This window comes from Pleurodeles waltl, chromosome 4_2 (assembly GCF_031143425.1).
Source record: "Pleurodeles waltl isolate 20211129_DDA chromosome 4_2, aPleWal1.hap1.20221129, whole genome shotgun sequence".
NCBI lineage: Eukaryota > Metazoa > Chordata > Amphibia > Caudata > Salamandridae > Pleurodeles > Pleurodeles waltl.
In genome coordinates, this window is record NC_090443.1 from 544324083 (window position 1) to 544347836 (window position 23754).

General features: G+C 44.2%; 1 protein-coding gene across 1 annotated transcript in view; it reads right to left on the minus strand.

Annotated features, from left to right (window-relative positions):
* CACNA1E (calcium voltage-gated channel subunit alpha1 E) overlaps positions 1-23754 on the minus strand; it is a 1379194-nt gene that overhangs the window by 528108 nt on the left and 827332 nt on the right. Inside the window, exon 18 of the mRNA XM_069233198.1 lies at positions 12973-13070. Within this exon, the coding sequence (XP_069089299.1) occupies positions 12973-13070 (98 nt within the window). The remainder of the gene's footprint in view (positions 1-12972; positions 13071-23754) is intronic.

Consider the following 23754-nt stretch of genomic DNA (forward strand, 5'->3'; position numbering starts at 1 on the left):
TTACCGTAATGGTTTTTGTTGTAAAAAGAGAAGCAGGCCCGGACAACATGTGCGGCACCCATTGCAGTTGTGTTGGCGCTATTCACCGGAATTTTGAAAGCAGATGGTAAGAGGCAGCATTATAGCTATATCCCCAAATAGATCAGAAAAAATCGTGACAAAAGCATGTAGTAGTATGTTTTGCTATGACGCAGAAGATATCAAAGTGCCCGAACCATGGATTACATTGCATCCTTTATCATATAAAAAGGAATAATAGGAAACTTTGCATATCTTCAAGAGGAATCAGTATGTGAGCAAGAAGAGCTATCTGAGCGCGGATAACAATTTCTGCTGTTTCCTTGAAATGTAAACACAGTTGTGGCAGTGACACGTTGGGGGGAATCCGTCAGTGTATAGCTGCAAAGCAATCAGGGGAGGTCAAGTCAATGGTGAAGCAGTCTGAGAGGAATAGAAACTGCAGTGCAGCTCCGGTGAAATCTGAGGAAATCTAAAGCAATATAGTATGTGTTCAGGCTCTAAATCACTAGGCCGCTCTCATTTGTAGTGAAAGGCCAGGCCAGAATCCAAGAACCGTTCCGAGTAGCGTTTTTTCAGCATACCTCATTGACAATCAAACATGTATGTTGACTAGTCATTTTGCTGGTTTCTAGTCATTAAGTAGCTGCTAGGTTTACAAGCTGTGTGTTCCAGAAACTACAAAACACATAGATTGCCTGCAGCAATATAAATTAGGTGCACTTGGAGACTCTGTAGGGTCAACCATCTTTGCTGCCATCGAAAGTAAGGGAACCATTTATTTCTAGAAATTGTTCACAAAAGCTGTGTTACTTCTGTTTGCGATATGATGCCTGTGTACTAGATATGTGTACAGAAGCCAAGTCTAAAATCACCAGAAGATGTAACAGCAGATTAATAGAAAATTCGAGTGGATGTGCAACCAAAGGGCCAAAGTGCATGTTTCACCGTCTATCATTTGTGAGAGTTCTATACAATCTCTTTAGACTACAGTAAGGCTATGGTGTGACATTCCAAGTACCAGTAATAAGGATTCTCTGAAAGCGAGTTCCAGCATTGTGTTTAGAGATAACCAGGCAAAGCAACTTAACAACTTAGTCCATAAATTGATCAAAGCTGGCACCCACTGTCTCTTACACAAGTATAAATGAATACGGGCACGGACACACAACAAAAACAGTGATTCACACACACTTACACAAGCAAACAGATCCATAGGCAAATGAAAAACACACACAGTTTGACACACACCACCAACATGTAAACGCATACATCGAATGGACTCACCACACTTTACTTCTCTATACACAGAGAAATGTAACACAGACCTGTTAATACAAGCATGTACATGCATCCATGCTCCTTCAAGTCACTACAAAGATCAGAATTCATATGCACAGCAACAGGTTCAGAAACGTTAAAGACAAGTATGCACATATACGTAGCACATAAGCATAACAGTAAACAAAAGGACGACAATGCACTCCAACACATATACAAAAATAATAGTACACACACAACGTTACCCATATAGAACTGCATTACAACATATGCATACAGAAATTGATACAGAGGCATGAAAACAGCAGAAAGTTTGTACAGATACATGCCTGCATATACAATGAACACACATGCAAACATACACAATTTATAAATAACACTTGGGTATTGATGTGAACATGTCAGTCCCTATATGAATGAAGTGCGTTATAATGGACGGAATGTTAGCATCTAATCACACTAAGCATATAGCACATTTCTGTCCTGTTTCCCCTCCCATGCTCTTCCCCTGACCCCCACCTTTTCTTTTCCCTCTCTTCACACTCTCCTCTTCCTTCAAACCCCCTCTAACAAGACTCTTCCAACACTTCCATAGGTTCCCACCCTACCTGCTTCCTGCCTATCATGATATCTTTTATGTCACATTGCCCTCCTCCATGCTTTGTGAGCCCTCCACTTTCTCCTCACCTGCCTCTCCTTATCAGCCTTCATAACTCCTCCTTAATTCCTACTCTGATTCAATTTCCCACTGATAGCTCTAATATCTTTCTCAGTGCAGCCTTTTATGCCCGTCCCATACATTTGCTTACTCCATCACTCCCTGTCTCATATATTCGATCTTTTGGTCTTCTTCTAGTCCCCTTCCCTACTAAATCCTACTAACTATCGCCATTCTTAGATACATCTCCTTGCTAAATGTTCACCTCTTACAAACCATACACTGTGCTCTCCAATTCGTGTTCTCTTTATCACTCCTCCTAGTAGGAGTGTGCAGAATTTTTATTATTCCGAAGAAATGTGCTAAGTTCTTGATTTTTTCTTGGATTTTGTTCAATTAGTTTTCTTCATGAGTTATCACACGCCAATCAAATTAGTAGGCAAAATCTTTTACAAGATAGCTGGAGTGTGATTTTATTCCTCTCCACTTTTTAAATAGCCTTCATGTAAAATTACAACATTTTATAACGAAAACTAGAAAGCAAATCTCTATTTCGTGCAGTCTTTGTTTTATACCATTCAGACAATTTAAGAGCTTTGTAGTTGGATTTCACAAGTGTGTGAAGATGAAGTCCTTCTGCAAGTCTGTAGACCTTCTACTTGTGACATCATCTACTAATTTACCTCACAAGTACTGCCGCCTAGTTTTCTTTGTGCCACCAAAATCTTTTTTTCTCCCCTCCTTACCTATCTTCTATTAGTTGTCCCCCTATCATATCCATCTCTCCTTTTCCATAATTGCTCTTCCTGGTTTGGTCCTCCTTTTTTCCAAACACCCCCCCTCCCCCGAAAAAAAAAAACTGCCTTTTTTAAAACCCTCTCGTCCCACTTTCTCCTATATAATGCCCTTCACCCGTGTTCATTGCCCTTCTCCCACCCTTTCTCTATCCCACCTCCACTTCTCTTCATCTCCTCTCACCTTCCGTGTACTCTCATTCTCCCATTCCCCGCTCCCTCTTACCCCAACATCCCCTCCCCACCCTCTTACCTTTTCCTATTCATGTTAGTATGGAGAGCTGCTGGAATGATTTGATGAACTTTAAACTTGCTTAATCCCAAAACGCTGCATAAACTATTATCAACAGAGACCCTGTAGGGATGCACAGAACAGAGAGGGTGTCTGAGGGGAGGAAGATATCGTCCTTACAACCCTGCCTGTCCCCACCCGATCCTTTCCCTTCCTAGCAGATGAAGTATGGAGACAATGCTTGAGGGTACAATACCTACTGCCACCTGCCAGGACTTCCAGAAACCTGAGATGCAACAGGCTCGAGAGCACACCTGAGAGATGCCTAGGATGGCAACACCTGAGAAGACACAACCCATGGAGTGACGGCTTCTTCCATCTTTTCCCCACACTCCTGTGCCCCTGTGTGTGTTCCATGCCTTTCCATGTCTGCTGCCACAGCCTAAAGCAGACGTACTACCCAAAATCACAAATAATCGTCAGGTGCCAGTTAACTTGGACCTGGCATGCTGTTTTACACCAACCTCCCTACCCAGTTTATATACTTCATGTCAAATCTCTGCATTTACAACTGTAGCCAAGTCTGTTGTCTCTTCCTTTGGAGATTCTATTATTTTCTCACTAGGTCCGTCTAGCAAGTGAACCAAGCTTACAACGACAAACATCACAGCATTGGCACCAATTTTGTGATCCTGGTTCTGATCGTGAGAGTGTCTTAGAGTGAAATAATTCCACAAACCCTTGCAAAAAATCATAACATCTTTCATTACCATGGACGTGTGGAGGACTTGGCGCAAAATAATCTCGATTCAGTGGAGGCAGAAGAGTTTGGATACATTTTTAAATGTTTTTGGGTAGTACTGCTGCTGTAATACAGTTAATCGAATTTTAAAACATTCACAATGATAAGAAAGCGAGTAGAGCACTTTTAGCATACACATGCACAATGCACAACATCTAGTTCCACACATGTATATGAAGAAAACCAAAAGCATGCACACACAGGCATTTACTCATTCACACACAAACATATACTACATCAATATTGTGCACATACAGACACGCAAATTCACACACACACACACTCACACACACACACACAGACACACACACTTGATGATGGTTCTCTGCAATGAACCCACTATGTCCATTTATGAACATGCAGAGCCTACACAAAGCGGCATTCTATCCCTCTAACATACGCACGCACACCCACACACACATACACACACACACACACACACACACACATGCAAACACAGGCACATGATGTATACATATGCATTGCAGTTACAAGTACCTACATGCAGACCTTTGCATACTCTTCCTCAAGAGACACACTTAATGGTACATACAAAAAATGTCTTTAGCGCATTTGTGCACATCCCTTGCACATCGGTGCCTTTCAGTGAATACATCTTTGTTCACTGACAGTTCCCTAACGGTAGTTAGGTTATATTTCTATCCTTAAGCTTCAGACATTACATGGCTCAAATGTTGACCTTTATCATAGACCTAAACAACTGAATGCTATCGGCCTCTGGAACCCATATACACATATGGAAAAACATATGTATGGTAAGAGACATTCAATCCCACCACACTACAACACACCATTTAATATGACTAAGGCAAGCAAGATCTTCAGTTTGGAACATGCATGTAAAATGCTCCTTCAACCAGGATCTCTGGTAGTCTTGCCAGTCTCATGCACCCATTCCAGCCAGGGGGAGATTTATGTTTAGTGGTTCCCAAGTCTATGAAGAACCGGGAGACCCAGGTCCTATTTGAGTTTCCAAACTTTGCGTAAATCACTAATCGTCCTGTGCATCAGTTCCCTTGGCTACCGAAATTTGTACCGTATGTTACGAGGTTTAACACCATTATCTACTGTTACATGAAATGCAGAAAATTTATTTACATTTGCATTCAACGCTGCATCTGTTCGTGATAGGCTCAGACCCAGACCAAATTGTGTTCTTTTCACTCGTTTTCACTGTATTAGGCAGACATTTTTCTCCTCGCACACTTTATCATTCTTTTTCGGTTTCTGTCCAGCTCTAACAAGAGTGTGCAAGGCCTTGCACAAAATCCTGCGCTTTCACAAAATGTATGTTCAGGACACATATCTATATAACAAAATACATTGTTGGAATAAAAATCACGAATCCACTCAAATTGTATCTACAAAACGCTAGTTAGCAGTCACATTTACTGAAACTATGATCATTGCCGTCCAAGTGTGGGATTCCGAATTATTTCTGTCATTGGATAGAAATCATAAACACATTTTCGAAAGGTATAAGAAACGCACTCTGATTATGAAAACCTCAATGCCTGTCCACAGACAGCATTTTCTTTTTATGTTTCAGCAATAACACATATTGAAAAACAATAAAAAATCACTGAAAGGAAATTAAACATGTTTTAAAAAGCACATGGTCAGCATTGCTGATCAAGCTCTTTTTTGGTCTTTCTAAAGACAGACATAGTTGTCTTTCGCAAACAGTATTTTAATAAATGTTGTAATGTATGTAACGTAATGTAATATAATACACATGTAAATCGATTGGTTAGCACGGTCTTGCACTATGATGTAACCTTAGAACCTCTGGTGTGGGGCATTCTATGGGTGGAGGTTGAAGTGGAGGAAGCTGGTGGAGACGGATCCTCAGCCTGTAGGATGTGTTTGGGGCTGCTAAATAAAGAACCTAGATGAAAGTAATTCTGCAGTGGTTACTACAGAAACTAGCAACAAAAGTGACGGGGTGAAGCAGATTGCGATGATGGTGAGGCAGTGACACTATTCTGCCATTCGCAATGATGAAGTAGGCGCTACCGTGATCGAGCTTGGGAAGAGAATCGGACGCAGTACAGGAGTGTGGAGGACCAAGGAAGCAGTTAAATAATAAGCCACAAAATACAGTCGTTCCTACATGAGTTCAAGGAATGCACTTCAGCAGCAGCAGATGACGGATTCAGCTGTGGCAATTGTTGGCTTAGGTTGGTGCTGCATATTAAAATAAACCCAAGCTTCAGAAGAACCTGAGTAAATTTAACGACATTACTTACTATGCACATTTCCCAGCCAGCCTTCAACTGCCGGATCTCGAGGACTGTGTGCGCACGGGCATACCTCGTTATGATATTCTATAACATTGCTGTGAGTTTACCCACAGTGTTTCTTTGTGGCAGCCATATTTCACTTACATTTGCTGATCCACACAGATTGTTGGTTAAATGACAGCATTACAAAGATTCCTTGATCAGCACAACTTACATTGTTAACAGAGTAGTCAATCATCCTCCGCTGATCCTCAAAGCTGATTACTAACACGATTGGAACATTTTCACATTTTCACTGGAATCAATTTGGAGGGTTTAATGTCTCACAGGAGCTGGGTTAAAATCTCCATTTTGGCCAGAATATCTGTGTCATTAACCTCTTATGTGTAGTTGTACAAGTCTTGGAAGCCCTTACGTAGAGTTTGGAATGCATAAAATGTATGTGTACAAGCCCTTAAGGGAAAACAAGATGCTGCATCTGGTTTTTTAAAGGTGTCTTCTCCCTTTCTTTCCACTGGATCTTACAAGAATGCTTCTTTCAAGGCCAAACAGAAAGAGGAAGCCACAAGGTTAGTATTGAGTTTCTTTTAGGTATTTGAGAGCATTCATCCTCAAATTTGAAGTGGATCCTATTTAGTTTTAATGGGAATCGGGAGCTAGCCTAGCTCTCTGGCTTGCAGGCCTGTGCCCCTGTCACTCAGTGACTTTTAACTTACTTAGCTTGCTCTGTTTTAGCCCATTTATTTATTTAAATCTTCCAAGATGGCTGCCATGTTTATAGTTAGGAAGATATTTTAGTTTCACGTTATCAGTGCCATTCAGTAAAGGCGTCACTATCAGAGTCAAAGATAAATGAGATACGTAGGTTGTCACATTATGTACTTTCCCACTTTTGTATGCCAATAACATAATGTACATCTTCATGGAATTGTTTTTATAATTGCCGCCCCAAGCATGCTTTCTTATCTATTGTCTGGGAACATACCCGCATCAGGGGTCCTACCAGATCTGTATAAATACATCTCACACACACAAGATAATCAGAGGGATTCCTACCAGATGCCATCGACGCTATCTATGCTACACATCGCCTTGATGCTGGCCCAGTCTCCATGTCCCTACGGAGTCTAATCTAGAGACCTCATTCCAAGTTAACAAGGGTTGGGTGCTCTTTTCATGGACATGGTGCTGGCAGATTAGGTTTAACATACCTAGCTCTCTTTAGGTTAGAGATTAGGTTCATCATGCTAGGGAAGTAGGGCCTATATCACAAATATTTTATTTATTATGTAATTGCAAGATGGTGGGGGTCTTTGTATTCATAACTCTAGTTTTTACCATTCTGTTTCTTGCATTATTCATGATCCTAATCATTGCAGCCCATGCAAATTATCGTAGATTGCAGTTATTGAAACTTTACTGCATCTTCTTCATTGCTTGTGTGTTTGACTGAGACATGTTGTTCATGTGAGAGAGGGGTAATCTCTGTTTAACAACGGCCTCCCTGAGATGTCGCACTCTTGAGTCCATGCGTAAAGGCTGCCATAAATCACCATTTACTGTTTGGGTTTTTAGTGAGGTACTGCTTGTGAGCCTGGAGGGTTGGGAGGACCCCGTATAGCCAGGACTGGGCATCTACCTCAGTCATTCGGTGGCTCTCACCCTTAATTCTAATCATGAGTACGCAAAAAAATGAGAATAAATTGAAAGCATGAGAAAGTGTACCAGCACAGGTGCACATCACCTGTTGACATTTTCAGAGATATCCTTCCTTTTCACATAGGTATGCTCGATATGCTGAACACAGATCAAGAGTTACTTCAAGACATGCACCACCCGGCACTGCTGCCAGTTTTGGAAAGTTGCATACGGACCCAACACTCTTGGCTCACACGACAAATGGGTATAAGATTGTTGAAAAAAAAGCAAGCAAGCATATAAAAATATAAAAATGCTCACAGCAAGCTTCATCAGTCATCTAAATGTGTCAGCGGCGAGACCCTCCCCGCCTCAACACCGGACATGTGATCTCCTCCAAGGACACCCACTGACCTTTCATGTTGTCTGACCTTTCACCTGCAGGAACTGCAATTTCAGTGCCAGGCTCAACAAGCTGAAGGTACTCTCCACACACAAGGATACCAAAATCCTCCACAACTCCATCAACTGCCTGCTCCTGAACATCCGCTCCCTCCACAAACATGCCACTGAACTCTGGGATTTGATCGACACCACCCGACCAGACATCGCCTTCCTTACCGAGACCTGGACCAACTCCACCTCTGGACCAGACATTGCCATCGCCATTCCCGATGGATACCGCATACTAAGGAGGGATCGGCCCTGCCGCCTGGACGGAGGGCTCGCCATCGCACACAAGTCCTCACTATATGTCAAGGCCATCCCAGAAGAACAATGCACCACCATGGAACACGTTCACTTCTTGGTCTACTTCAACCTCAACTCCTCCATCCGTGGCACCCTGATGTACAGGCCACCCGGCCCCCGCCCAGCATTCATGGATGACATTGTAGACATCACCACCCCCCAGGCCCTGGCATCAGATGACTACCTCCTCCTCAGCGACCTGAATTTCCACCTCGAGGTCCACCCGACCTAAACACCACAGCTCCACTCGCCAGCCTCGCCACCTTCGGCCTCAGACAGTTGGTCTCCGCACCCACACACATCGCAGGATGCACACTGGACCCCATCTTCACCTCAAGCAACTGCATCACCATCGAGACCATCTCCACCCCAGACTGGACCAGCCACTGCTGCAAACACTTCACAATCATCACACCCTTGAGCCGCACCCGCACATCCAGCACCCCCACCAGAAAATGGAACAAAATCACCAATGAGCAACTCACCTCATCTCTTGCCAAATTCCTCCCTCCGCTGACTCCCGCACAGCAGCGCGCAATCTCAACACATGTATCACCTAATGCGCCGACACTCTAGACCCCCTCCGGCTGACATCGGCCAAAGGCGTACCTGAGAAAGCCAGCTGGTTCACTACTGAACTCCAAGAATCAAAGCGTACCCACAGACGTTTAGAGAAAAAAAGGAGGAACAGCCAAACCAGTGAAGAACTCGCATCCTTCAGAGCTGCAACCGCCGCCCACCACCGAAACATCAAGAAAGCAAGAAAGTAGGCACTCTGGGATGGCATCAACTTCTCCACACACGACTCTAAGGAACTCTTCTCAGTCATCAATGAGTTCACAAATCCCCCCGTCGAAGCCACCAGCATCCTCCCATCACAGGACCTCTGCGACAAATTTGCCACCTTTTTCCACCGCAAGATCCAGGGAGGACTCAGAGGGTCAGACTCCTGCCCTACACAACCAGACCCACAGGAGTCAACTGCGGAGTCCCCCAAGGCTCCTCACTGAGTCCCACACTGTTCAACGTATACATGGCCCTCTTGCAGCTCTTGTCAGAAGCCACAATCTGAACATTGTGTCATATGCCGATGACACACAGCTCATAATTTCTCTCACCATAGAGCCGGACATGGCCAAAAGGAACTTCCACTCAGGAATGGAAGCCGTCACCACCTGGATGAGAGAAAGCTGCCTCAAGCTCAACTCTGACAATAGTGAGCTCATCATCTTTGGAAATGCCACCTAAGCTTGGGATGACTACTGGTGGCCCATATCCCTCAGCATTCCCCCGGCACCGACTGAGCATGCCCGCAACCTAGGCATCATCCTCGACTCCTCCATATCCATGACCCCCAGGTAAACGCAGTCATCTCCTCCTGCTGGCACACACTCCATAAACTTCGGAAGATCTTCAGATGGACCCAGCAGACAGCTGTCCCTGCCACCATCCCTCGCATTCGTAAAACCACCGCCAGAGGACAAGCCTTCACCTACACCGCAGCAAAGAGCTGGAACAACCGCCCCCTGCACCTCAGGCAAAGCCCATCGCTCACCATCTTCAGGAAGAACCTCAAGATGTGGCTCTTTGGATGAGGCTCCTCCCCCCAGCACCCTGAGACCCTTACGGGTGAGTAGCCATGCTTTACAAAAATGGATTCATTGAAAGTCAATGAAGTGTTACATGATAAAGGGCGTTAATCAGGGTCGGACTGGGACACAATATAGGACCAGGGATCCAAAATAAAAGTGGCCAACATTAGCAAACATGGCCCACATTTGTGAACCAGGCCACCTTTGAACTTGTAAAAGCATATTGTATGGGTATTTTGCAAAGTGTGGGACACTGCATGCATATGCATTTATTTTTGCTGCAGGCAAAGCGCTTCACCTGGCCCTAAAATAGACCCACAAACTGCTAACAAACTAGCCCACACACTGATCTCTAAGACCAGCCCATCAGGTACTATCTGATTGCCCACTGGCCAGTCCAACCCTGGACCAAATTAGAATTCTTAAGTAACTGTAGACAGTAGAACCCTATGTGAGGGACATCTGACTCAACTAATAACGTATAAGGGCTGGGATGCAGGGAGTAAATGGACTGTAGAGCAGCAAGGACTACTGGCACCCGTGCTTCTTGTGAAGTGGCTCCCGCAACGTACTGTGGTATGCTATACTGTGTCTTGCCAATCATTGTTCACAAGATAATGCTCCTTCTTTGGAGTTGTAGTTGAAGGCCAAAGTTTAACAGTGGCTTCATGGTGTTGCAGCTAAAGCCGCACTGTAGAATGTTCACATGGAGGTACTATATAATATCAATGTTTGTGTGTGTGTGTGTAAGGTGTTTTGAATGTACATCTCTAAGAAGTGCCTTTTATAACTGTGTACTAAGGCAAGCTATCTAGAAACATCCACAAAATGCTAGGGATGCTCCCAGAAATGGCAGGCAAGCCAATAAACCAATATCTGAAGGGACCTTACCCAAACAAGCGAAAGGGTCAAGGGGCCTGACCTAAAGTCCTTTTTTCTGGTAAAGTATGTGCATGTTGTCTGTGTACGTTTTAAGTGTATGATGTGTGTTGATACGATTCCTTGCCGACTAGCTAAACCTATCTGTAGCGAGACCTAAAAGGGGAAGGGCAACCCTAACCAGAAGATGGTAGGTAGTGCAGAGCCTCTCTCTGATCGCTTCAAGCCCTGAATCCAGAAAAATGGTTGACAAATCAGTCCTTTTGAAAGGGGTTTGGAGAAAGATAATTTCTAGACACAGGAAAAAATCTGCAAAACAAAATATTAGATGATAGATCATAATTAAAATCAGCACTGTCTTTGGGGCAGAAAGAAAAATGAGGGGAACACTAGCTTTTTTCAACACTCACCTGTCAGACAAAAAAAGCTTTAGATCGTCAGAATATACATAATGTCATGTGAAGTGACAAAAACGAATTTCTGCGGAAAAACCAATACAGTCGACCACTGTGTTAAAGGATCCAATTAAGGGAGAGCAAAAAAGTAAACCGTGGGGCAACCCACTGTCAGTGTGCTGTATTATCGGAGTGTAGAGCTCCCAGGCTCCCTTACAGTTATTGTTTTTCTCTGTGTGAAGCTCCATGTTCACAGAAACAGACTGATTCAATGTTTTCCCCTTTTACAGGAGGAAATAATAAGGGTTTGGCCATCATAGGTACCCAACCTGTTATTTTTCTACGAGTATTTTGATATTTATGTTTTTCAAAATCTGGAAGAAAACACCATCTATTCAAAAGATTTTGTTTTATTTGATAAAGTTTTTTATCTCATTTGAGAAAATGTTCGAGAATCCCATACTTCAATGTAGATATTCTGGGATCTTGCACATGGATGGATATAGTTAGGGGCAGATTTAAGAGTCCCTAGGGCCAACTTAACGCCGCCATTGCATCATTTTTCTGACGCTAAGGCGGTGCTAAAGTGGCATTTCCCCCAAGCATATTTACAAAGTGGCACAATGCGTGCATTGCATCACTTTGTAAACCTTGCGCCACATTATGACTGCACCAGGCATAATGTATGCAAGGGGGGTGATCCCCCAGTAGGGGGCCGCAAAAATGGTGCAAGGAAATCTAGGAGATTTCCTTGCACCATTTTTTTGGGGACTTTTAATGCCTGCTCAGAGCCGGCATTAGAAGGGGGCATACCATTATTTATAATGGGCCTCTATGTACTCTACAGGAGTGGCGCCAAAATGTTGGCGCTACTCCTGCAGAGTACATCAATAGCATTAAAAAAATGATGCTATTGCCCCTTACCCTGCACAATGGTGCGCTGTATTTGAAGCACAGTGCATACATTGTGGCGGTTGGGGTGGCGCAAGGAAAGTGACATGTGTAAATCTGCCCCAAAGTGTTTATGACTATTAATACATCTTCAAAGATGGAGAACTTGCATCATTCCTTTCGTAGATTTCTGTAGACAGCATGTTAATTTGTTAAAGGCATTCTCAGTTTTTGAATTTCTCTGAAAAATGCAATCATACATACTTCCTGAACAATATAACTTCAGCAACCAGTCCATAGCTTTATATCTACCCGACACCTGTGCTCCTGTATCCTTTGCCCTTATATCTTTTGATAATAGCATGATGCCAGCAAAGCAGAACCCCATTCGTGGGCTTGCTTGGAAGGACATTGCTTACCTACATTTTCACAGTTTCCAAATGTTCCACTGAGGAAATATGATGTTTTTGCCTAAATATTTTCTGTCTAAACAAAAAACGGTTACATTTCTTCACTAGCAAAACACATTTAAGTGTAAAGCACATTCACCCTTTGGTGCATCTTGGCACTGAGTGACAGGTGTTTTTTGTTACCCAACTAAATGTTATTGAATTTGAGTTGTTAGGCAACAGTTAGTATTTTTATTCCAGATTCGGGAAGCGATAAACTATCTGAATTGGAAGTACTGGCCCTGCTGGCTTGGTCTCATGGAATGCCCAGGTTAGAATTGGGAAGTTAAGGGAACGGGGATGACCCACAGTAGATAAATTTGGCTTACTCCATTCCTGCAGCATTTGTGGCTGACATCGGGCTGACTTCCTTGGCCTTCTGTTGAGCATGCTTCTCTTGAAATGCTTCTTCTTCCTCCTGCTCCTCCTCAATTACAAAGAGAATTGTGTTAGTGAGGTACAAATTAATTTCGAAAGATATAAAAACCAAGAGCAACCCTTCCTTGGAATCACACGGAATATTGACTTTCCACAGAGAACTGTAATAAGAACCTTATGTCAAGTGCACTTCCATCAGATAAGAAGAGGCTATCACTACTTATCTGAGCTTTAATTTTTATCCGAAGGACCATCATTTGTGGACAGAAAGACCTTGATGAGGCAACCAATAATCCAATGAAAGGCTCAGAAACTTAACAGTGACATAATGGGGCTCTGCATTCATAAATCTTTTGAACAACACCCAAGTAATCAATATTTCTACGTAACACGGTTTAGAAAAAAGTGCTCAAAGACCTATGTGAGGTAAATGGGACCTTTCATGGGAGCCTGATGGACAGTCGTACCACCAACAGATGTTCAAATAATGAATGAATCCAAAGAATCTCTAAAGAAGCTTTAAAAAACGCAACTCAAAAAATGTCATCTCTTCCTGAAACTTGTAATAACGCGTTAAAACACCTTAAACGATTACCAGACTTGATACGCCATTTAAAATTTACAAAATGTAATTACTTTTCACATTACACAATTTCACAGAAATTTGCATAGAAAATGTCTTGCCAAGAGCCATTACCTGCTCAAATCAGACTTCTGCCAGAATCACTTTTTACGTGAGGTAATGCCCTTGTATTAACACTTTCATGCAAGATACCAGCAAACTACATTGCGCACTGAAAGCATAATTTTGCTCAATTTTGTAAAAAAGATTATAAAGTTATACAAATTTCCTTGGATAAGATCTGCACAATTCCACACACCTCTTTCTTAACTCAAGAAGACAAAAAGTTGGAAGATGTCTGTAACCCAAAGGAAGTGGGTAAAGTTTTATCATGTAGACCATGTGATACTGAATTTAGTGCCAGTAAAGCTGTTTCACATGGTTGTTTTTTTACTTTAACTGTAGACAAGGTAAAGATCTTCAGAACTCTCTAGATGTAGTTTACGGAGGCACCTTTCCTTGCACAGTTGATGAGAACTACCAGGGTTAGGCATGCTTCTCAGGAAGTGACGAGACAGGGCTTTGGTGGAGCAATAAGGCAAGAATAAACAAATAAAAAGGATCTATGTAGCGCCGACAGATAATAAAAATGTAAAATGGTTATCTTCAACTACTGTGGTTGACACAATGTACAGTTTAATGGGCCTCATTTACAAGGCCTGTAATTCAGGGGGACGCAGCAAGTGCCTTGCTGTGTAGCCCTGCACCACCGGGAAAGGGCAGAAATGCACCATATCTACAAGATAGATATGTCCTTTCCCCTGCACTGGTGCACAAACTTCAGCATAGCTCCAAAGCGGGCACACTGGCACCATGGTGCAAGGATTCCTGCATTGTGGGGATGATTGTTTTCCTCTTTCTATGTGTGCTGTAGAATGCAGCTCACATAGAAAGAGGAAAAATGTGGAGAAATAAATATATTTCTCCCTGCTGCATCACTCTCATGCCAACCCTCAGGTGGTGTAGGAACCCGACGCATTTCCAAATTTGGAAATCTGGGAATGCGCCAGATTCCTTCAAGTTCCATGGGTGTTGTGTGGGAACACTCCAAGCAACGTCCATGCAACACCCCTTTCATGCAGTGTTATGCATGAAAGGGGTCCATAATTACAAGGCCATGAAATGCCAATCAAGGTGGCTTCGCATAGCCTTGTAAATATGGGCTGGCACACTGCACCACCGGGGCGTAGTGAAATTATGCTCCTGTGGCGCAGTGTGCAGCTAGAGCCTCGTAAATGAGGCCCTAATTCTTTTAGCTTTTCAAGTACTGTACAAAACATATCAGGCAGTACCCAGAAGTCTTGATCCTCACCCAAATTGAGGTTATGTCCTTAAGGATCCTATAAGGATCACATTAGCATGATGTTTCCCTTTTCTTGCTGCATGAGCTATGCAAATGTATCACCTTGCAATGATGATGCAGATTTTAAAAGAAAACAAAGCTGTTAAACTATTAGATGCCGAGGCCATATCTACATAGTGTAGTACAGTACTTTAAAATGTACCAGCATGCTTGTTTTGGATTACAAAAACCCATAAAACAATGCTGTACACATCATGAAAATATTTCATAGAACAAAATACAGATGGAATGTCATTTTTCAAAACTGTTAAATAAAAATAGTAAAAATTACATTAATGGGCCGTGTCCAGGATGGAGCCCGAGTAAAGAGTGCTCTTTCGGAGCTCTGCCGCCCGTGTTGAAAGCGGAGTGGTTGCCGTGTTCCGCGGGGCCTCCCAAGGCCTGTTATTGTTCCTGGGTCTTTCCCGGGCTTTGGGAACACATACTGCAGTGGTGGAATCTGAAGCCGCCTCTTTAGAGGTACACCTCCGGAGTGGCTCAGGTGACTGCGCAGGCAAGATGGTGAATGTGCGGGCCTTTGGCCCAGCATTCAGTGACCAGCCGCACCTCACCACTGGAGATTTCCGCCTGCCCGCCAACTCGGCATATGATGGCGCCATCTTCAGGTGGATTAGGTGGTCCTCATGGGGTTTCGGCGGATATTCTGTGAGTGGCCGAGGTGATGAGCGTCAGGGGCCACCACTCCTGAACCCTGCGATTACCTGCTGTCGGCCGACCCAGGACTCTGTCTCTCTCCCTGCCTGGTGGAGCACAGTGTACTTTTGGCTAGATGGACTACTTCTTGCTACTAGCTCCCCTGTTACAATGCACCTATATTACAGGGAGGCCTGGTCAACCCTCCCTGGCTGCTAGTGACCTGCGGGTAGGGGTGGCTTCCCACTGGGTGCTGCAATCTCTGCTGCCTCTGTGTGGACCGGTCAGGCTGTGAGAGCTCTCTAACTGCCTCCTGCACCCTCACCTTGCAAGGCAACAGGCTGGGGCTCTCATTATGACTTTGGCGGTCTTTTTGAAAGACCGTCGTCACCGTAGGTGCCCAAAGACCGCCGTATTAGAACTCACCCAAAGATTTCCACCCATTTAAAGGCAGAATTTCGACACCGTTGGCCTGACCGATGGTGGGTGAGACGCGGTCCCGATGCCAGCACCACCAAGCGGTGGAAACGCCAACACCCATCCCCTCCCGGACGACCACCCCACCCAGACAGGTAGGTGGACCATCCAAAATGGGGGGGAGTGTTATGTGTGTATGAGTGTGGTGTGTGTGTGTGTGTATGTGTAGCGGTATTGGTGTGCATGAGTGTGTGTGTGTATGTATGTGTGCGTGGAGGGTGTGTGTGTCTGAATGGAAGCTGAGGGGAGGGATGTGTGTCCGGGTGAGAGTAAGTAGGTGTGTGTATTGGGATGAATAGTGAGTAGGGGTGTTTGTATGGGTGCATGCGAGCAAGTGGGAGTGTATGTCAGGGAGTGTGCTGATGAATGGAGGTGCATGTTTGAAGGTGTGCAGATGAATGGGGGTGCGTGTTTGAAGGTGTGTGGATGAATGGGGGTGCGTGTTCCGGCGACAGGAATAGAAATTCCTGTCGCTAGGTGCGTTAACGTCAGGGATTTTGTGACAGTGCGACCACCACGAAAAGCCTGGGGATGTGCTGACTCATAATATTACTGGCAGTTTTATGGCTGCTGCAGGACCAGAGGTGCCCACCTCCAGCCCGGAGGTCCGACAGTCCTGGCCGTACCGGCACCGTTGTGGCCGTTTGGCTTTGGGCAAACTACCAAATTCATAATACAGCCGTCTTACCGCTGGGACGGCAGTGGTAAGACCGCCACCGTCACTGTGGCGGGCTTCAGACTGCCACACTCGTAATGAGGGCCTGGGGTTTGGGCGGGCGGTGCCGGGGAGGCTCAGCACTAGAGCAAAGCTTCGAGTGGGCCTGTAGGCCGAGTGAGGGTCTGATAATTTGCAACAGACAGCACACTTCACCCTATACAACAGCCACCACTGTAAGGCTCACATCTCTCTCAGCACTCATCTGCCTCCTTTGTCTGCAACTTTCGATCACCCAGTCTGCTTCAGAGATCAGGCTCCATTAACTAGTCGTAGCTGCGCACAGAGGACATCACCATCGTTGACGGCACTGCTCACTTGCCTGTGGGACTATGTAATTGGGAAAGGCCTTCATCTTATCACATGATAGGCTAGTGCTACATGTGCTGCGATGTTGGGACAGACTTGGAGACCAGCCTTACATATTAATCATCCAAATGCACCCAGAACCAGTGACCTGTCTCTTGTTTTGTAGAAGGCATCCAGGTGCCTTCTGAAACAAGCATTGAACCCTACCACTTGATACTTCGCAGCTACCACATTTGCACTTCATGGGCCCCTGAGACAGACGGCCCTGCGTGGCACTCCACAATCCTTGTCACATCCCCTCTCTGCTGATTACAAAACTCAACCGCAGCCCAACCATGTCCACACATCGATATGCTAAAAAGATGCTACACTGAAAGGCCTGTTTACCAAACCACAACTGAAGATATGGCAATGGATCAATAAGGTGGTGTGCCCTCTACCGCATGCCACATGGTGGAGACGACTGTGGATAATGACGTTCCTGGAGAGCCCATTCAGGGTCCTCCAGGAGGATATTGTGGTGCACAAGCAAGAAATAGGATTGGAAGTATGGGACGTACGGAGGGACATTGGTGACCTAGGTCAGAAGGTAGACTCTCCGGAGAGAAGCAATGATTCCCGTGAGGAGGAACTAAATGAGCACCGCAGGGATCTCCTTGAGATGAGAGATATCAACAAAGAACTTTGCTATCAACTGGAAGATCTAAAAAATAGATGAAGGCGCTCCAATATCCACATAAAAGGAGGCAATTTGAAGTCAATGTCCAGGACGTTGGAGGGCTATGTCACCTTCCTTTTTTGGCACTCAGCATCAGAACTTGCAGATCAAGATGTTGTTCTTGATAGAACCCACAGGGCAGGCAGTCTGGCCCATTCCCTGGGGCAATCCAAGATATCCTCACATGTCTTCATTACTATAAGCAGAAGAAGATCATCATGGCGCAACAGAAGCACCATTGACTTTGAAGGCATAAAGGTCTGGCTCTACCAGGATCTATCCCCAATAACGCTGCAGTGACGTAGAACCCTTAGGTCGCTGACTGAGCTCCTCTGGGATGAGGGAATCATGTACAAGAGAGGATACCCCTTCAAAATTCACTTTATCCAGAACAATGAATATAGGAGTGTCCAAACCCTGGACAAACCCCGATCCTTGTTAAATGTGGACACCGCTGCTCAGCATGCTCAAGCCTCGAAGACTGAAAGCCACAAAGAAAGAGTGGATCTGTTGCACCAGATCGAACACTGTGACAGTGCCTTGGAACCAGACAGTGAACATTGATGGCCTGGTTGTCTTGTGAGAGCTTGTGGGCCGATAACCTGGATGCTGATGGACTCCCATGTTCTACACGGCTCCTGCCCCATGCTGTTGACGATTTATAGAGCTATGGGGACCAGCCCCCAACGCAGTCGCTGTTTTTTGGAAGCGGAGCTCCTGGAGTCCATCACAATAGAGGACTGCTGTGTTTTGTTGCTAAAGACACAGACCCTCAGGTTTTCATTACATGTTCCCACGCGGGGAACTCTGTTATCGTCTTGTTTCTTGCTTTTCCCCTCCTCTACCCCAATGACCTGTGCCTTCTTGTCACACGCATAAGGCATTGCTTTAAGACTTAATATGAGGTGTGGGTCTATACACAACACCTGACCTTCTCTGCCTCCCTTGGCTCTCTCATACCTGTCAACTAATACTTAGCTTGAATCTCAAAGGTCTTAGGGCCAGATGTAGGAAGCCGTTTGCATGGTGCAAACTGCGAAAATCGCAGTTTGCGCCATGCAAACGGCCTAACGCGATGCACATTCACAAATTGCGAGTCGGTACCGACTTGCAATTTGTGAATGCGACTCACAAATAAGAAGGGGTGTTCCCTTCCTATTTGCGACTCGCATCGCAATTCAGAATTGCTTTGTGACCGCGAATGCGGTCGCAAAGCAACTCGCAGTTACCACCAGTGTCACACTGGTGGTAACTCATTCGCAAAAGGGAAGGGGTCCAAATGGGACCCCTTCCCCTTTGTGAATGTTGCCCTGAATGTTTTTTCAGAGCAAGCAGTGATCCAAAGGACCACTGCCTACACAGAAAAAACTAAACCAAATGGTTTCGGTATTTTTTTCATTTTGCAACTCGTTTTCCTTTAAGGAAAACGGGCTCCAAATGAAAAAAAAAACCTGCTTTATTTAAAAAGCAGGCCCAGACATGGAGGTCTGCTGACTTCAGCAGGCCACCATCCCTGTGAGTGCAGGGACTCGCTATGGGGTCGCAAAATGCGACCCACCTCTTGAATATTGATGAGGTGGGTCTTTGCGACCCCATAGCGAGTCGCAGACGGTGTCTGAGACACCGTTCTGCATCCGAGATTGCGACTCGGAAATTGCGAGTCGGACAGACTCGCAATGTCCGAGTCGCAATCTCAGAGTTTGCTACATGTGGCCCTTAAAGCCCCAGTAATGCGTCTTGCGCTTTTATCTTTCCTCAAGGACACCAAATGTGACATCTGTCTTATACAGGAAACCCACTTGCTAAAAATTGACTGGAAGCACAGACGCTTTAGATGGTTAGACTGCCACCACTTTTCCTCGGGTTAGGGAAAGAAGGCAGGTGTGGCAAACCTATTTGCTACTCACTTCCCTGAGAGGGTTCTACACACAAATACTGAATTGCCTCGGCAGCTTCTATTGCTGCAAATAGATTTGAAGGGCGACACCTTTACTTTAGCAAACCTCCATGCCCCCAATGACCATCAATAAGCTTTCTTGAAGGAAGATGTGGGTTGCGTTATTGATACCCCCGACACAGATATAATTATGGGAGCGGGTTTCAACATAGTCTCAGATGCAAGAATGGACAGGTCCATTCAGAGGACTGCCTAAAGTCAGGCAAAGGCTAGATGACTATAATTTCAACTGCTATAACACTTTTGGATCATTGCTCACTCCTCTTTTAGCTTGATTATATAACTCCTTTAGTGCTACTGACACATTGACAGATACGATGCAGCTTCCCACAATCACAGTGCTCCCCAAGCCGGGTAAGGATCCTACGCAGTATTCCTGTTATTGGCCTATTTTGTTAATTAATGTAAATGGTAACATTTTCACTGGGATCATAGCACATCATCTTGCCCCTTATATGCAGGGATTAGTGGACCCTGACCAGACCGGGTTTATACCTGAGACAAGTTGTAGTGGCAATTCCAACCACATGTGCCATTTATTGGATAAGATGCAGCACTCTCGCATTCCGGCCCTTCTCCTATAAATAGACACAGAGAAGGCCGTTGACCGGATGCACTGGCCATATCTTCAGTTGGTGATGGCACATTTTGGCCTCAGACACTGGTTCCGTCAGTGGTCCAGTGCAGCGCAGTGGTGAGGGTTAATGGGCTCATGTTGCAGCCCTTTAATATCTGTCAGGGACCTCAGCAGGGTTGCCCTTTATCACCCCTGCTCTTTGCTCTGTACATGGAGCCCTTCACTGAATGAATTCTTGGCAATCCGAACATCTCCGGGATACCGATGGGTGGCAGGGATTATAAGGCAGCATTGTATGCGAACAATGTTCTGCCAATCTTATCAAACCCCCTTAACTCTGTGACAGCGGTGATGTACAAACTCACCCTGTTTGCGCTCGCGTCTTGGTTCACAACAAACCTACAGAAGTCTTCTGCTTTGAACCTCACCGTCCCAAAGGCGGATCAGGTCCAGCTAAAATGACGATTTCCGTTCTCCTGGTCTGACAAGGGATAGGCTACTTGGCCCTACAGACTCGCTCCACTATTGAATGTAGTGTTGAACACAATTATGCAGTGATCTTGACAACTGCCCATTCCAACATGTCTCAATGGTGCACTATGGTCTTTCATGGCTGGGATGCATGGCAGCAGTTAAGATGACACTCTTACTGAAGAATTTGTACATCATGCAAACGCTGCAGCTTCAACCTCATCCCCAAGCTACAAAACCTCAATGAAGACTTTATCTGAGACAGAAAAAGGGCGTGCATGGCAAGGAGGCAGACCTAGCTACCCCAATCAGAGGGAGTTGGGGGTCTCTCACCTATTATGCTATTAGCAGGCAGCACAGTTGCGTTATATAGTGAAGTGGTCTCAGCCCAGCACTGAAAAACATTGGTGTTTTACATATCAGGCAGTGGTGGGCATTCATGTCTGGAAAGTGCCATGGCTCCTGAAATACCACATACCAGTAGCGGTATATGTGTCGCGGTACTGCGAGCCACATCGGGGGTCTGGGGTAAAGTAAAAATCCAATGCAAACTGTTCACTCCCATCTCCCCAGACACCGATTATAGGGAATCCAGAATTCCCACCACACTTCATAACTCTGCCTTTACCCAGTGGTAAGACGCCAGTTGCAAGATTCTAGGTGACTTCTTTGATGAGGATGGCTTTAAGGACTTCCCTCAAATCCAGGCTGATTATGGTCTCCAGCCCTCTGCCTATCGGCAATATATCACCATTCACCATTGGGTTTCACAGCCTCAGATCTGCGTCCAAGCTGGGCGTATCCTTACACCCTTGAGAAGTGGCTTCTCACCCGCTCTTCCGATTAATGCCTGCTCTTGGACATATATATATATATATATATATATATATATATATATATATATATATATATTCCTTAATGCTTCACAACTGTCTTCAAAATCCACTATGCAGCACAGTTAGGAGACGAAGTGTGAGCACGCATACCTGTTTTTAGGTAGGAAGACGATGCTTGATGGCATGTGCGAGTAATTTGCAACATTGATTTAGAAGGCAATGTCCAATATAGCAAAATGCGTTTTTTATTGTCAAATAAAGATATGAAGGTAAAAAATACTTGATTCTGTCTGTGCCATAAATAGTAACTGTATTAGTATATGAATGAGTAAGGTTGCCGGGATTGTTTTTTGCAATGTATATTTTTCCCTGCCCTAGAAACCTTTATGTACATCAGGGGATACATGTTTCTTTGATAGATCTAAAGTGGATCTACAGGTCACATTTAGGAAACAACGCACCTGCATACATGTCAACGTTTCAGACCAGGAACGTGGGAGATTTTGGAAAAGAAACTGGGTGAATGTATTTTCCCCACTGACTTCGTTTGAAGCAGAGGCAATTTCAGGCGAGAGACAGCTAAATTAAAGCCATTTTTTGTTTAAAAAATCTGAAGTCTCCCACTTGAATAGGGTCTGTTGGCATGTATGTGCACCCTCATCGTTTTCAAAGAAAAATATAAAATAATAAATATTTAATTAACTAGTTACGTAGCAGCAAGAAAAATCCATTTTTTGGAGGCGAGAGATAGCGCTAACTGTTGATTAGTTATCTATCACATTCGTGCTTGCAAATTAAATGGTGTCAGTTTACCAGTTTTCTCTTCATTACTAAGACCGTAGCTCTCTGAGAGAATTACTTTAATCAAGTTTAAATGAATTCCTTTAGTTGAGGAACAACTGGAATTAACACTTGATAACATCATTTTAGTTATGTTCCATTGTCTAACCTGAGTTTCAAAACAGCATTAGCACATGGTAAAAAGTGGAACATATCCACATCAGTGCGACTTTAAGTGCTTAAAATTTTACAAAAAGTCCACCTGAGGTATTTTGGTCCGTGGGTGAAACAACTTCCATGAGATTGTATGGAAAGGGTATTTCTTGCAGTGATGGATGAACATAACTGCATGTCTGCAGAACAGAAAAAAATAATCACATTGCACCATATGGTCCACAATGATAAAAGATGCACAGCTAAATGCAAAAGAGTGAGTTGGTGCTACCACAATTTTCAAAGCAGCACTGGTAGATTTAAGGAAACATTTAGCACTAAAGGTGTGCATTAGAATAATGTGTTATACATGTTTCCATAGAAAGCATATCAAAGGAAAAGCAATAGATGACTACATATCCGTTCTTAAAAAAATTGCTTTGGACTGTAATTTTGGATTTTTGCCTGTGGATTTTATACATGCCCAAGTGGCCATGCATACCAGTGTGCCATCAATCCAGAAAAGGTTATGGGTGACTAGGGACTCAAAACTGGAAGATATTTTACCAATCATGCGGAAAGCAGAAATGTTGAAAAGACAAAATAATTTGTTGAAACATGAACCAGGAAGTTTTTCTAGTGAGGTAATACGCAGAGTGTAATAGGAAGTTGTGGAATGTGTGAAGGAGATAGTGTTGATACAAAACGAACAGTCAAACCTAAATAAATATTACAGTGTTATAGATGTGATGGTAAATATCATCTAGTATACAGTAAAACTTGTCCTGCGCCTAAGCAAAGATGCGCAGTGTGCTGTACAATAGAACGTTTTTTTAAAAGTGTACAGTAAGAGAAAAGAGAAAAGTGTAAAGTCAGTGAAAGAAGGGAGTGACAATCAGAGGCTGATGCTGAATGAAGACACAGATAGTAAGATATGTGAAATGAATTAAAGTAGAAATTTTGCATTTAACATTTCTAATGTTTGTGCTGTTGGTACCAAACCGGAATAGATGAGGTTGATTAGGGGTGTGAAGATAAAAAATATTTGCTGATTCAGGTGCACGGTTCTCTATCATCAATGAAATGGTTGCAAATAAACTGAAGCTGACATTCATTCAAAAT